The sequence below is a fragment of the Bactrocera latifrons genome, unplaced genomic scaffold (assembly GCF_001853355.1).
Source record: "Bactrocera latifrons isolate USDA-ARS-PBARC rearing strain unplaced genomic scaffold, ASM185335v1 scaffold_21, whole genome shotgun sequence".
Taxonomy (NCBI): domain Eukaryota; kingdom Metazoa; phylum Arthropoda; class Insecta; order Diptera; family Tephritidae; genus Bactrocera; species Bactrocera latifrons.
In genome coordinates, this window is record NW_017535630.1 from 724,139 (window position 1) to 738,827 (window position 14,689).

A 14,689-nucleotide genomic window follows, 5' to 3' on the forward strand; every position below is an offset into this window, starting at 1 on the left:
TTATATTAATTGCATAAGGACTTAAACAGACTTAATTATGATAAAATAGCTAAAAAATAAAAAATAATGTAAAATATTGCATAATATGTAATGAATTATTAATTTTAAATATTTATGTTTACTTAACAAATAACATAAATTAATAAATGGGAAATGTGTATTTATTATAATTAAATTAAACAAAATTAAAACAACATAAAGGTGATAAAACAGTTAAATTAAAAAAAATTAATAAATTACATTCAACTATATTTTTGCATACTTTTTTTTAAATTAAATTATTATATATTATTATTATACACATCTAGATGTGTATAAGAGACAGCATTCAACTATATTTTTGCATACTTTTTTTTAAATTAAATTATTATATATTATTAAATCCATAACAATATTTTCGTTTTTTTTTTTCAAAATTTAAACCTTTATTTAAGAAAAACATGTACAATAGTATTCTTCGAAATATTTTCCATCTGAAGCTATAACATTTTGCCATCTTTCTGCCATTTCGTGAATACCTTCTCAAAACAACTCCACCAGCTTGGTGGTCAAGAATGAATGAAGCCAATTTTTGATATTTTGTGGCTGATCGAAAATTGTTACCTCCTGTTTAGTAGCAAATTCCACACGTTTTACTGCAATCACTCGCTTTAATTTGTTAAATTTTTTGGCTTCATTTTATATGGTACTCGCTTTCTTTTGTTTGGAATGTGCCGGAATGCTTTCAACTTTTTCAATTGCTGCTTGAGCGACTATCACAGCTTTTTCCATCTCTTCTCTTCTTGTATTTATTCCTCTTCCACTTCTTTGAGTAATGCTGCCAATCTTTGAATTTTTTTTTGGCCACCCAGGGCGTTCCTCGTTCTTCAAACGAAATCATGGAAACCTCTTTTCGCGCGTTCACTTAGATAGAGCATATTGACCATAAACTTCCACCGGAAACCGATGACTTTCGACTGAGATTCTTCATATTGTGAGTTGTGAACAATAGCTCCCTGCATAAAGACTTTTACAGTCACAAAATATGGCATTTTTTGCATGAAAATAATTATTATTGTTTATGTCTCAAATGAATGGCATACGAGTATACTGAGAAAGGCGCACAAGGATAATAATAATAATAATATAATAATAATTTATAATAAAAATTTTAGATTACATATCAATTTCAATTTGGAATTTATCCGAAGTTCTTTTGAAAGTATGAAAGTTCGTTGCTTAAGTCTTTTGTTTGTTGCATCTTCTAAAGCGCTCATACTATGGGCAAAAAATAGTAAGGCTTTTTCATTTAAATCATGCTAGAACGCATTTGTCGATGTCTTTGTCTAGATTGGTAGGACTGTCAATGGCATCTGTGGCGAAGGTGGCATCAAAATAATCATTAGTGTTTAGTAGACGCCTGTCTTTCTAAAGTACATAAAGTGCATTCGGCGATTTTTACGATGAGTGAAATTATGCAACAAAGAAATTCTATTAAATTTTGTGTGCGAAATAAAATTTCATCTGCCAAAAAGTTCAGAATATTTGAAAAGGCCTGCAGTGATAATTGTTTGTCGCGAGCAAGTGTTTTTGATTGGTATAGAATATTCGTAGAGGATCGAGAACGCGTTGACGACGAACCACGTTTAGAATGGCGATCAACACGTCAACAAAATAAAGGAATTGATGCTTAAGAATCGATGTGTCAGCGATTTTACTGGCATTGTTGGAGTATCGAAAGGATCTGTGAAAATCATTTTGAAAGGTAATGTGGGTCAAAAAATGTGAAAGCACGATTGGTGCCAAAATCAGTCAATTTTTTTGAAAAACAGCGTCGCGTTATTGTATGAGAAACCAGACTTTCCAACTATCACTAGATCTCAAAACGTATTATTACTGGCGATGAGTCTTGGATCTATGCTTAAGACCCGGGAAAAGACGATCGATCGGCCGAATATAATAGCAAAGGTGTGCCGAAGCCGAAACAACCACGTCAAAGCAGGTCAAAATCTAAGGTTATGCTGACAGTGTTCTTCGATTATCGAGGTGTGGTGGTCTCTGGATTCCTTTCGGCCTCTTGAGTGTTATACGTCATTTTCACGGAACAATTCATAAAAAAATTTCAGAATTATGGGTCGATAACACTTGGTTGAGCCCTATGACTTAATCAATATTTATTTGATAACATCATTAGACAGAAATCGCTCGGACCTAACAAAACTCGACATAACCTCAAACGAGTTAAACTTAAAACAATAACTTTCCGTGGCCGTGTGAATAACGGAAACATTTTTACCGCTGGCATAACCTACAAGAACAGGATCTCACTTTCCCTTTCAATTGAGCTCTTATTTGATTAATTCACTCGGCTGCCACAGTACACAAGTCATATCGAACAAAATTTATATACTTCGTTAACTGTAATTTATGCCGAAGCAGTTGTGTGGCCAAACAAATAACGTCTTCATTACGGCTTCAATGACGCTTGTCTGTGAGACAATAAAGACTACCAATTTTGTGAAGTTTTATTAAATTTTGAACATTTTCGGCGACAACAACTGTCAATTGCAGTTACCGCGCCAAGTAACGTAACTCTAACGAAGCGAGCAAGAAAAAAACGAACCGAACCGAAACGAGCTCAGGCGATCTAAACTGTAGGCGACACATGCCGCTCATAACGGCAGACGCGGCCAGCGGTCTTCCAAGATGAGAGTGTCAAATGCCTAACTTGGAGTTATTGCTACCGCTATAATGCAACAACAACAACTACAAAGCAACAAAACTATGCAATAAAACTGCATTTTCGTCGCACAGTTGTGGAGCATTGCATTCGGCTTTGTTGGCGCCCGGCGATCTTATCAGCGCCAAGGAGGCGAGCAACCAAAAATCAAAAATAGAAAAATTGCAAAACAACTAAGCAACCACAACAAAGCGAATGCATAACAAGTGCACAAATTTGTAATATTATTATAAAATTAACACCTGCAACTTGGTTCGCATCATTTAAGGCAAACAAGTCGCCTTCTAACATCCGCCGGCTGCGCCACAAAACAATGGACCATCTGTGTTGGTGGCGCGCACCTTTCGTTTTTTCGGCGGCTTGCTTGTCTTCCAACCATTGCTGGCCGTGCATGTTGCAGCCATTTGTTGGATTGTGCTCTGTTGTTTGTTTTATTACTCCGGTCGATTGCAAATGCACATGCGCGGCAATTGATTTTCTCACGCTCCGCATTGCTGCATTCGGTACACGACACGGCGCGGCTGGGTGAGTGCACGCGATTCGCTTATGTAAGGTGTTGCACTGCGATGCCTCACATGACCATCGGCAGCGCCGCACAAATCGCCACAGCGTCTGTGGCAATACATGCTGTGTGTTGCGACGAACTCAAGAGGCGCTATTGTGTATTGAAAATAAAGATGGAAAGCAAAAGCAATATCCAGAAAGTGCTCAAATGGTACCGATCACTCCAGTTCCTTCCACAGATCAGTGTGCTGTACTCTGTTCATTTTTGGTCTGGAGACAGAAGTTTGCGCGAACTTAATGATAACTCAAGCCAATCAGGATTTTTGATATTTTTTAAACAAACCATATCAAAATGCTATTCTCTGCCAAGTTTCGTTCTATCATTTATGTCTTGAGTTTGTAAGCCGTCAGAGAAAATCCCAAAACCCCTCTATGGAAGTACATATAATTATATGGTAACGAAGTCCGACGACTTTAACCAAGGCTAGCATATAAGTTTAACACCCGGCTGCTAAGAAGTAAAAGGGAAGCCATTATGCCAGCGGTTAGGTAAAGAAGAAAAAACCAGAAACCCCCACAGAAGACAGTTGACCGGCTTTCAAGTCAAACATAGACCTACTGGTCCTATATATAAGACATCAACGCTTTTTGCGAACAATAAGAGGGACTTGATATCGAAATTTGTTACTCCATCTAGGAGTCTTAAAGCTCCGAAGCTTCAAGTTATTTAAGACGAGTTCTAGATAGTGCTCTAAAGAGCCTTAGCAGGCGTTCCAGCATCTCTCTCATGCCTACTGCTCTGCATTTTCTGAATGAATCGTAGTTACTTACATATGTCCATCTGGCTTGCATATGTATGTTTTGAACTGTTAAGAGACTGCCAACCGTCTTGCAGTCCTTTCGAGATCGTTTGAGTAAAAAGCATACGAATTTTCTTACAGCGCTTTTGCACATGATCTCGGCGATCCTTTATGTACTTAATGCATTCTGACTTAACTTTGATCCACCTGTCAGACCATTCGGAAATTTCATTGTATGTTTGGGGAATTTTTGTATTTCCGGTACATGTTCGGACATGTTCGATAACCAGACGAATGGCAATTTTGGCAAACTCATCAGCTATTGCTTTTCCCGGTATTCTTGTATGCTCTGGATCTCAATACATATGCAACAGACTTCCGACTTCCTACTTCCACCGAGTTCCTGTTCCTAAAAACATTCGCTGTAGTAATGCGATGTGAAATTATTGTCTTGCATACCGCCTGGCTATCATCTTATATATTATATTTATCCCTCTTATTCTATTTCTCGTGTCGTTGGCTCTTTTAGCCGCTTGCCTGACTACAAAGACTTCGGTCCGAAAGAAGACACTGAGGTATTCCGGCAGATTCAAGGGTTGTCTGCAATAGTTTCCGGCTACCACTCCGTTAGCTATTCTGGATCCGTCTGTATATATTTATGTTGTAAGTTCCGCTAGTGATTCGCATGCTTCGGTGCCCGCTTTTGGTGTGACTTGCAACCTTTCCATCCAAATATTGTGATTGTGACATTGATATACATATGGTCTTATTTGTCCACCTGCCCTCGCTTATTGAGTCGTGCAGATGGGTTCATGTGGCGAATTCACTAAATACCGCCGATCTTGTAGCTAGTTTTTCGAATGCAGCCTTTGAAGTGGTTCTTAGTGCTGCCTTATAAAGATCGATGACGTCCGTAAACCCTCAAAACAGAGTTTTGCTCACCAGTATTCTAAACACTCTATCAACTCACATTTAATTTCCCTTAAAAAAAGAAAAAGTGAAGTCCCTCAAAGGCAACATAGAAGCTAAGCCAGCTGCTCCAAAATTACCAGGAATCGGTAAGGTCAGCGGTAAGTTGAAGGGAAAGAAATCAGTAGGAGTATGTCTCATTTGTGTCATTGTCAAAGAACAGTCCCAATTTTCCAAACAGCTGAATGCGAAACGCTTACTAAATATTGGATTGCCCGTTTCTACGATTTTATCCAAAAATACTAAAAAGATATGGACTTGGTCAGTGACTCTACACTGTAGACGAATCGACTCTTTGAATAGCAAATTCATAATTATTCGCTACGACTCATCGTAACCTTCTATTTTTGATTTTATCATAAAAGTAGACAAATCCTACGCGCCTCCAAAACTATGAGCTTCCCCACAATAAAACCACAACAATAATATTCAATATCGCCAACTGGGATCTCACTAACTGTGACAACTGCTCTGCCTTGTATAGAGTGAACAATTAATAACCATCCTATAGCTCGCCGGCCAGCGCGTCTCAACTGCTCGCGTGTGAGCGCAAATGCAAATGCAAATACAAATTTCGGCAATCGGCATCACGATACGAGCTCCGACAATCTATTTACATTTACTAGTATGTATAATGAACGGGTAAACGAGTTAGTAACGCCAATTAATTACTCGCACTATGTCTTGCCACTCGTGTGTGGCAGGTGCAAAGTGTCGCCTCGGCTAGCATTGCGATCGCGCAGTAGTGTCTGACCGAATGTTAGGTTTCGATGCAAGTTTCGTACTAATTTATGTAGCAGTATGGACCGTTCGGATTAACTGGGCTCAGGCAGTCTGAACCACACACAGAGAATCACCGAAATTTCGATTAATAGTGGGGTTACTAGTACCATTAATAACCGGCTGTATTGCACTCAGGAAGGCAAGCAAATCTTGGTTCTTTGCTAATACGATTTTTACTGAATTTTTCTTCAAAGAAGGATCTTCATCTAACATTGAGATTTTTCATTTGTCCTTGAGAACCCTTGAAAATCCTAAGAAATCTTAAAACAGCTCTGAAAGCTTCACTCTTTGCCGCTTGGTTCCGATTTCCGTCGATTGATGGAATTAACTGATACTATCCGAAGCTCCCTCTTCTGTTTACTTGTATGTCTATACAGAGTCGAACTCTGTTAATGCAACGGATTCTTCAAAAGAACAACACCTCTTGAGTCTACAGAAAGCAAGACTTATTTATGCGGGAGGAGGCTTCATTGGTCTTGTAGTTCAAATACCGTTATTTAACCACTGTTCCCAGTAAACGCTGTCGCCTCAACCTCGGACTATTGAAGAAAACATCCAGCTCAGCCCGGTTTCTTAGCTTCCGTGAAATTCATTAACCTATTTTATAATACCTGCCTCTTTGAAAGCACTTACAGGTATACCAAGTTATCAGCTTTCAGGATCCAGAAGCTTAAAAACTATAAGAGTCATTCAGAAGGTTGTTTTCTATGAGAAGCCGGAAACTAAGACATAGAACTTAACCGGATTTATAGCCACATCAGTCTGATCTAAGTCGAGATGGACAAGGTATTTTATCCAAACAAGGACTGCCAACTCGGCATCATTCCTCTATATTACTTCAGGAATGTTTTATACCTTTCATTGGGTGTGGTTTTTTACGTGGTGGGCCCCAAACCCAGCGTAAAGCCCTAGCGATGGAGTTTCACCTTCTTACTTTAGCTCGCCTTCAAACGGATGTTTTTTGGCTACCCAAAAGCAACTTGGTCTAAGCCATATGTAAAGGAATCGTTTCTGACCATTCCGAAATGAATGGCTCTCAAAGAACTTTCCTCACTTGCGTAAACGTATACACAAGACTTCACTGCATTGGAAAGACCAGGTGGAGTAGGACCTGCCTACACTTGGAATCTCCAATTGGCGCCAAACAGCTAAAAGGAATAACGCCTGGGGTGTCTTTATAAGGTCTTCTATAGCCGCGTAAGCCATGTCTACGCCAATCAAGAAGAGGTATAATGTCTTCTGCGCGATAACAACAACAACAACTATCTCTCAACTGTATGTAATAAAATATTGGTTTCCTAGTTTCGATTTCGTCGAAAAAAATTCGGTTTTGGCTAGACACAAGCCTATTCTAATGCCTATGACTATTAGGGTGCATCTTAAAAATTTTTAGATATCAAATATTATTCCATCTTCCATTAATATAGATTATAATAGTCATGTGACGTATTAAAGAATTATAAAATTTGGTGTTTGACGAATCTTACAGAGTTCAAAACATCTAATGAAGCTTCTAAGCCGTCAAATGTTTACCTTTTCTCGGTTGAAACTGTCTCAACATTGGTGAAGTGATTGATAATTTGCACAATTTTGGATAAAACTTTACGAAACATATTTAAGTACCACCCTAATTTGCATACAACTGAGAAATCTCTGCTTGCTTGCTTTTTGTAGCTGGCAAGGCGATGTTGCTTTTGTGGTGTCACTAATATCACGAAACGATTTAAATCTACATTATAGAAACATATCGATGCAAATCTCTGATTAGGATTTTAGCCGCCAATTTGCATACAAATTTATGTAGGAGATAAGCGTTAGCGGCTAGTTGAAGTCCATAGCAGCGATAATCAAGCAGAAATGAATGTTGGTGCCGTTGTCGTTGTTGTTGCTGTAAGTAGTAGGAAATAAATTTTGGCGACTGCTACCGAGGTGGCAGTTCCTGACTGGATAAAAATTCGGCTAAGCTCCGGTTACGTCAGCCACTTGTCATGATAACGGTTTTTAAACGATGTTGTTGGTGTTATTGTTGTAGGGGCAGAAAGGTTGTAACACACATTTTTCGGAACTGTCAAGACTTTTTCAATTGCAGATACTTAACTACCATGAGAACGGTGGAACCTGACGGTCATCCTAGCCCTCTTTTTAGAGGCAGCGACCTGAAATTTAACACACGTCCTTTTCTCTCCAAGAAGCTGCTCATTTGTCGGAATCGCCGATATCGTACCACTATGCCATATAGCTGTCATAAAAACTAACCGTTCAAAAACAAGTTCTTGTATGAAAAACTTTTTTATTTCAAAATATATCTTCACGAAATTTTACACAGAGTATTAGCCAAGGCAGAGTTACAATCTCCGAATATATTATTCAGATCGGTCCAATACAGCATATAGCTACCATACAAACTAAGCGTTCAAAAACAAGTTCTTGTATGAAAAACTTTTTTATTTCAAAAGATATCTTCACGAAATTTTACACAGAGTATTAACCAAGGCAGAGTTACAATCTCCGAACATATTATTCAGATCGGTCCAATACAGCATATAGCTACCATACAAACTAAGCGTTCAAAAACAAGTTCTTGTATGAAAAATTTTTTTAGTTGACAAGATATCTTCACAAAATTTGTCACAGAGTATTATCCAAGGCATAGCTACAATCTCCGATCATATTGTTCAGTTCGGACCACTATTGCATATAGCCAACAAACAAACTGAGCGTTCAAAACAAATCCTTATATGAAAAACTTTTTTATTTCAAAAGATATCTTCCCGAAATTTGATACAGAGTATTATCCAAGGCAGAGTTACTATCTGCAAACATATTCAGATCCGACCAATATAACAAATAAAAACGAAATATGCTCTACTAATGTACTACTTCTATTTATTTCAGCATATTATATGTATTATCGAGTTCAATTCATTTCATGGAATTCTCTTCAATAAGTTAAGTAATAAATTAAATTTAATTCATTGGGTACATATACTTATGTATGTATGTCAACGCCGTATTCAACTTCGTATGTGTATGTACTGCTTCAATAACTTTATATTAATTCACTTTTCCTCTTCTGATCGCCCAACTTCGCGTGTCAAACGCACATAGTCTTGTATTTGTTCCACCTGCTTCCGATACATTTCCATCCACAGCGCATGCGCAGTCACATAATTGCTGTCATTACAGTTATAATACGAAGCATATGCGCCATATTGTGTCGAAGGAGCTGGTTTTCGAGTAGGACGCTTCTTGTCACGCTTATGAGCTTTTGTTGCTTTCGCGGTTTCTATCGGCTCATTGTCATTTTTTAGGTTAGTCTTATTGGCCTTGTGATTTAAGTTGGTTTTGTTCGATTCATGTTGTAGCTTAGTCTTATTGGATTCGGCTTTTAAGTCTGTTTTATTAAATTCATGTTTTAGGTTAGTTTTATCAAATTCATGTTTTAGGTTAACTTTCGATGTGGTTGCAAGTTCTGCTTTAACTTCAGTTGCAAGCACTGGTTTTTCACCTTCAGCAGCCGCAGCATTTGGTTCACATTCATTTTTACGTTCTGCGCCACTCTCGTAGTTTGCAAAAGAGGGAGCGCCACAGCCGCTTTCGTTATCGCTTTCGAATTCATTGTGTACACCATTTGCGTTGTCGTAGTCGTGAGCGTCCTCCTCCTCCAAACCATAGTCATCATCTCTTTTATCCTCAAACCAATCCTCTTCATCATGCTCCTCGATATCTTCATCTTCTTCGTCCTCGAAATCATCGCATTCCTCCTCATCTTCATCTTCATAGTAATCTTCTTCATCGTCATTATAGTCGTCATCCGTTGACGACTCAACTTCTACTTCTTGTTCCGGATTTGGTTGCATTACTTCCTCATCACCTTCATTTATAGAGCCTGTACCGCTTTCCAATGACGATGAATAATAACCGTTTTCTACATAACGTTCAGCCTCTGTGTCGGAAGTGACGATGCCCGACGAAGCGCTGGTCGTATTGCGCTCGTTGAAGCCACTGCTGCCACCATGCTCCGAATTCGAATGCGAATGTAAGGAGCCGCTATTGCTAATAGTCGGTGAGTGATCTTCATCGTGGGAATGTAAAACGGAATCGTTCGTGGCTGGCGAATCAGCTTGCCCAGGCTGCTGTGGCGGTATTTCAATCTAAAGGAGTAATGTAAATATTAAGATTATACTTGATAATCATTTTGGCAGAGAGACTTACCCTTGCACCTACATTAACAGTTAGGTTTTGTAGTTGTTGCTGATTGTATGCCAAACCCAGAAGTCGTTGATTGGCCGGTATGACATCGGGTATGTTGTTGTTTGGTTGATTATGCGTTGGTGAAGTGAAATGCTTCACTTCCAACACTTCTCGGCTCTCACTTGTGGAGGCGCCATTTTTCAGCTCACTCGTGCTCGTCGTGTTAACGTACTCTTCAATGGAGTCGTGCATTTTTGGCGGTGTTGCCACAGATAATATAAATGTTGCCTTATCAATATTATTGGAGAGTGTCTCTTGACTTAGGCTGCTGGAGTTCTCATCGGTGTTGAAATTGGCATAGTCCGAGTATATATCAGGCTTGGATTCAACTACTTGCTTCTGCTCGGGCTGATCGATAAGCATTGATTTATAAGCAGCGATTTTCGTCGATATGGGTGCGGCCTCTGCGACGCAGGCAGCTTCAGTCTACATAAAAGTTCATAGCGATTTTTAATAACCTCAAAATTTTAACAAACAAGAAGAAATGTCTTACAAACTAAGAGACTGGTTCGTGTGTAGAGACAGACAGACAGACGGACGGACGGACGGACGAGCATCATCATCAATTCCCTTTTCCTACTTGGTACCCTGTACAGGGTATAAAACTGCAGCTTACCTCTTTCAGTGAATTGTCCGAGTTTGTTAGCACAGCTTTTTTGTAGTCTTCAAACAAATCAATTTGTGGCTTCTTTTTGGTTTCGCCTCCCTCAACATCCGCTTTGCTCTCGCTGCTATTAGGATCGACTAGGAATTCGTAGAGCGTTGGTATGGCGGCTTTTTGCATTAGCACCGATTGGTAACGCGAAATATCTTGCTGACTGCTACGCAAACTATCTGCAGCAATGCTACTGGCGTCGTCTATAGTATTTGAAGATGGTAGTTGCTGTGAAGAGTTTTGGCGTGAGTCAATTGTTAGGTTATGTGATGGTGAGTAGTGTTGATTATTATTTTCGGGACGTTCTAGCAGGTTATCTTGCATATTTAGGGCGCTGTCTTTCGAGTCTACCTGAAATGTGTTTGTGTCAATGGAAGAACTCGTATTCAGCTGATTATCATTCAGATTCTCTTTGTTCTCTTGTGTATCGGAAAATGAGCTATGCTCAAGCGATGCTAAAGGCGCAAGGGCTTCACAACCAAATAGACCAAAGCGCTGTTTATCCTTTTCGAAATTCGAGAAATCCCAAAAATCATATTCTTGCTCTTCTGCTGCCAACTCCTTTTGTGGAAACTTTAAGACGCTCATGCCATTGCCAATGCGTGTAATGAGGCGTGTTAGCGTACAACGGTCCTTTTCATTGGCAACAAAATTGATGGCAATGCCATGTGAACCAAAGCGTCCGGCGCGTCCGATGCGATGCAAATAGGTGACCATGTCAGTTGGTAATTCCAGATTTATAACCAAGTTAACATGTTCCGAGTCAACGCCACGCGCCATTAGATCCGTTGTTATGATAATGCGCGTTTTGAATTCACGAAATTTGTGAAACATTTCGAGACGTGTTTTCTGATCCTGCGCACCGGATATAAGTTCACAGGGCCAACCCTCTTTCTCCAAATAATTGCAATAGGAATTGGCACGCGATTGTGAGCCTGCAAATATTAAACACTGTTTGAACGGTATACGCCCGAATATGACTCGCAGCGCCGTCAATTTAGTTTGCATTTCAAGTATGCTGGTTTTTTGTTCGGCCACTTCATAGACAAACTGTTTTATGCCTACCAATAAGGTGGCACGCTCCTCTGTAGAAATCAGCAAGGGATTACGCATTATCTTTGCCAGCTCTTCATCTAAGCCATCACAGAATGTGGCACTACAAGCAATTGTTTGACGCTTTGCCGGTAAAGCATTTTGTATGCGTCGCAAATCTTGTCGGAATGATTGTGTATACATTTTGTCGGCTTCATCCAATACGAGCAAACGGATTTTCGACGTATTTAGCACGTTGTTTTGTATCAAATGTAGCAGTCGACCGGGCGTACCAACAACTGCTTTGGCGCCATGCAAACGCTTTCTGTCGTCTGCTACATCTAATCCACCAATAACACTGACAGCACGAAAACCGTTACAGCAACTGCCAATTTGATTCAATACTAACTCGATTTGCACGGCAATCTCACGTGTTGGTGCTACAATCAGCGATTGCGGTTCTGTGAGATCCATGCGGTATGCCTCCAATATTATTGTGCAAAATATAAGTGTTTTTCCAGTGCCTGACTTTGATTGTACAAGTAAATCTACGAAAAATACCGTTACAAAAAACACCACCAATTTCGTTTTTTTTTTTTTTTCACTTACCCAATCCCGATTTACCCATCGGTATGGAGGTTGCCTGAATGCCTGTTGGGTATACAAATCCCGTTTTTTGCAAACCTTTACGCACCGCATCCGATAACAGCATTTTGCTAAACGGTGCCAATTCTTTGAGTTTAACATCCTCTGTCCGTATTTTGCCATCCAAACTGTGGGCTACGCCACCAACTTCCATATTTGTTAATTAAAATATTTTGTCTGTATAAGAAGAGCACCGGTAAATTGTAAACTTGTGTCAAAGTATTTCGCCAAACAATGCTGAAAATCAGCTGTTCTAGAGCGACGCATACACATAGCGGTAATGTGGTGCTACCACATTTTCCGATGCGTTAAATTGGAATTTTTTTTCTGCTTTTCTTGTCTGTTGCCATTTAAGTGAGCTTCTGTTTCTGTTTTAACGTATTTTGTTCGTTGTTCACATACCTATATGGTTTTTCAAATTGCTTTTTTTTACGGAATTATAAAAATTTATCAAATTTGTATAGGTTTCTGTCCTTATCGTCATTTTAGCGATTTTCTGTTATTGTTATCATGCGTTTGGTTTTCTGTTTCTGCTTTCAGAACTAATGATTTTCTGCTCCTACTGTTATATGTGTAACTTAAGAAACTTTTTGCTTTTCAAAAATGTTGTTAACATAAGTAATGGCATTACATTAAAAAAAATTATGTACAAGAATAAATATAGTTCAACGGAATATTTGCAAAAAAGTTTGAAACAAAATTTCAATCTAAACAAATTCAAAAAACTTCTAAATTTTACAAACACACGAATTTAGAATAATCTGGTAAAGTTGGTGATGATTTTTAACATCAGTTTTTGCAACAACGAGAATATAATAACAATTTATAAATTTTTCCACATTTCTACGATAAAGTTCAGTTATAAATCGAAAACTTCATAATGGGAGATATTCAAACTCTGATTGATATGGGATTCGCCAAAGAAAGGGTGTAAGTAACTTTACTAAAAAATGTGCCGGCTTCCTGAAATCACTTTTTTCAGCTCTATAAATTTTCCATAGTCATTACCAGTTCTATTTACATATGAGAAATTATTTAATCAAACAATTCTATATAGGGAATATGCAATTAAAATTACCAATAATAAAGGTGTTGAACCGGCAATGGAATGGTTGCTAGCACACGCCGATGAAAATATACCAGCCGAAGCGGCGGCACCTGAAGCAGCAGCGAATGAAAGTGGGAGTGAGGTTACTCAAGCGGATGTTGCCACTTCTTCCGGCGCTGAAGCAAAGTCTTTAAAATGCGATGATTGCGGAAGATTGTGCAAAGATCAAACTGAAGTCGAATTCCATGCAGCCAAGACTGGACATAGCAATTTCTCTGAATCAACGGAAGAAAAGAAACCACTTACAGAAGAGGAAAAGAAAGCCCAACTGGCACTAATTGAAGAGAAGCTGAAACAAAAACGCCGCGAAAGGGAAGAACGTGAAAAAGCTGATGCCTTGGAACGTGAGAAAAATCGTATAAAATCTGGTAAGGATATGACTGAAGCACGTAAACGCATGGAGGAGCTAGAAATGAAAAAGATCGTGGATCAACGTAAACGTGAAAAGGCAGAAGAGAAAGCAGCAAGAGATCGTGTACGTGCACAAATTGAGGCGGATAAAGCAGCACGGAAAGCCAGGTATAGAAGTTTTTTTTTTTTATATACTGATATAATAGTTAATTGTAAAGTAGTACTTATAATGATTTAGAGAACAAAACCAAATTGAGCCAAGATCACCAGTAACTTCCCCTACCGTGACGTTGCCAGCGTCCACATCTGCTGTCAAGGCGGCACCAAAAGATTACACACAAACTCGCATACAGGTGCGTTTGCGCGATGGCTCCACACTGACGGAAACGTTCAATGTTAAAGAACAGTTATCGGCCGTGCGCGTTTTCATACAACTGAAAACCGGCGATGAGACACCTTTTAATTTGATGACGACATTTCCACGTAAAGTTTTCACAGGAGATGATTTCGATACACCACTTGATGTGCTCGGTCTGGTACCATCTGCCGTGCTTATTATGACTAAATAAAAGCCGTTTTAACAGATTAACAGATGGACATTTATAATTTCATTATTTTTTGCTGTAATTCAATGTAGCGTTTTATATTCAACTAATTTGTAGTATTAGTGAGGTATGCTCAAATAAAAGAGCCAGTATGAATATAAAAACAAAAATGCTGAAGAATTTTAAACGATTTTTTCTATGAAGAATTAAATAATTTAGTTGCACATGGTCACTTTGCATACACTCTTTTGAGTCCCAAAAACGACATTTTCAGCAACAAAAACAAAAAATACTTTTTTTTGTTGTGGTAACCGCTATTTGGTA

General features: G+C 38.8%; 2 protein-coding genes across 2 annotated transcripts; one reads left to right on the top strand and one right to left on the bottom strand.

Moving 5' to 3' along the window:
- Positions 1-8,636: 8,636 nt before the first annotated feature.
- LOC108968363 (ATP-dependent RNA helicase DBP4) lies at positions 8,637-12,589 on the bottom strand. The gene is made up of 4 exons (XM_018932351.1): positions 12,326-12,589; positions 10,646-12,264; positions 9,991-10,455; positions 8,637-9,929 (listed from the first exon to the last, which is right to left on the bottom strand). The coding sequence occupies exons 1-4, from the start codon at positions 12,513-12,515 to the stop codon at positions 8,835-8,837; spliced, it is 3,369 nt and encodes a 1,122-aa protein (XP_018787896.1). The 5' UTR covers positions 12,516-12,589; the 3' UTR covers positions 8,637-8,834.
- A 552-nt stretch (positions 12,590-13,141) lies between these two features.
- LOC108968320 (UBX domain-containing protein 1) lies at positions 13,142-14,552 on the top strand. The gene is made up of 3 exons (XM_018932277.1): positions 13,142-13,291; positions 13,419-13,988; positions 14,059-14,552. Exons 1-3 carry the CDS (start codon positions 13,242-13,244, stop codon positions 14,387-14,389), a joined length of 951 nt encoding a protein of 316 aa, XP_018787822.1. The 5' UTR covers positions 13,142-13,241; the 3' UTR covers positions 14,390-14,552.
- Positions 14,553-14,689: the final 137 nt, after the last annotated feature.

Bases quoted from the DNA above. Each gene is read 5' to 3' on its own strand.
- LOC108968363 (XM_018932351.1), bottom strand. From the start codon at position 12,515: ATGGAAGTTGGTGGCGTAGCCCACAGTTTGGATGGCAAAATACGGACA. The intron at 12,265-12,325 runs GTAAGTGAAAAA...TATTTTTCGTAG, and splicing joins GATGGGTAAATCGGGATTGG to ATTTACTTGTACAATCAAAG. The intron at 10,456-10,645 runs GTAAGCTGCAGT...ACTTTTATGTAG, and splicing joins CGGACAATTCACTGAAAGAG to ACTGAAGCTGCCTGCGTCGC.
- LOC108968320 (XM_018932277.1), top strand. From the start codon at position 13,242: ATGGGAGATATTCAAACTCTGATTGATATGGGATTCGCCAAAGAAAGG. The intron at 13,292-13,418 runs GTAAGTAACTTT...AATTCTATATAG, and splicing joins GGATTCGCCAAAGAAAGGGT to GGAATATGCAATTAAAATTA. The intron at 13,989-14,058 runs GTATAGAAGTTT...ATAATGATTTAG, and splicing joins AAAGCAGCACGGAAAGCCAG to AGAACAAAACCAAATTGAGC.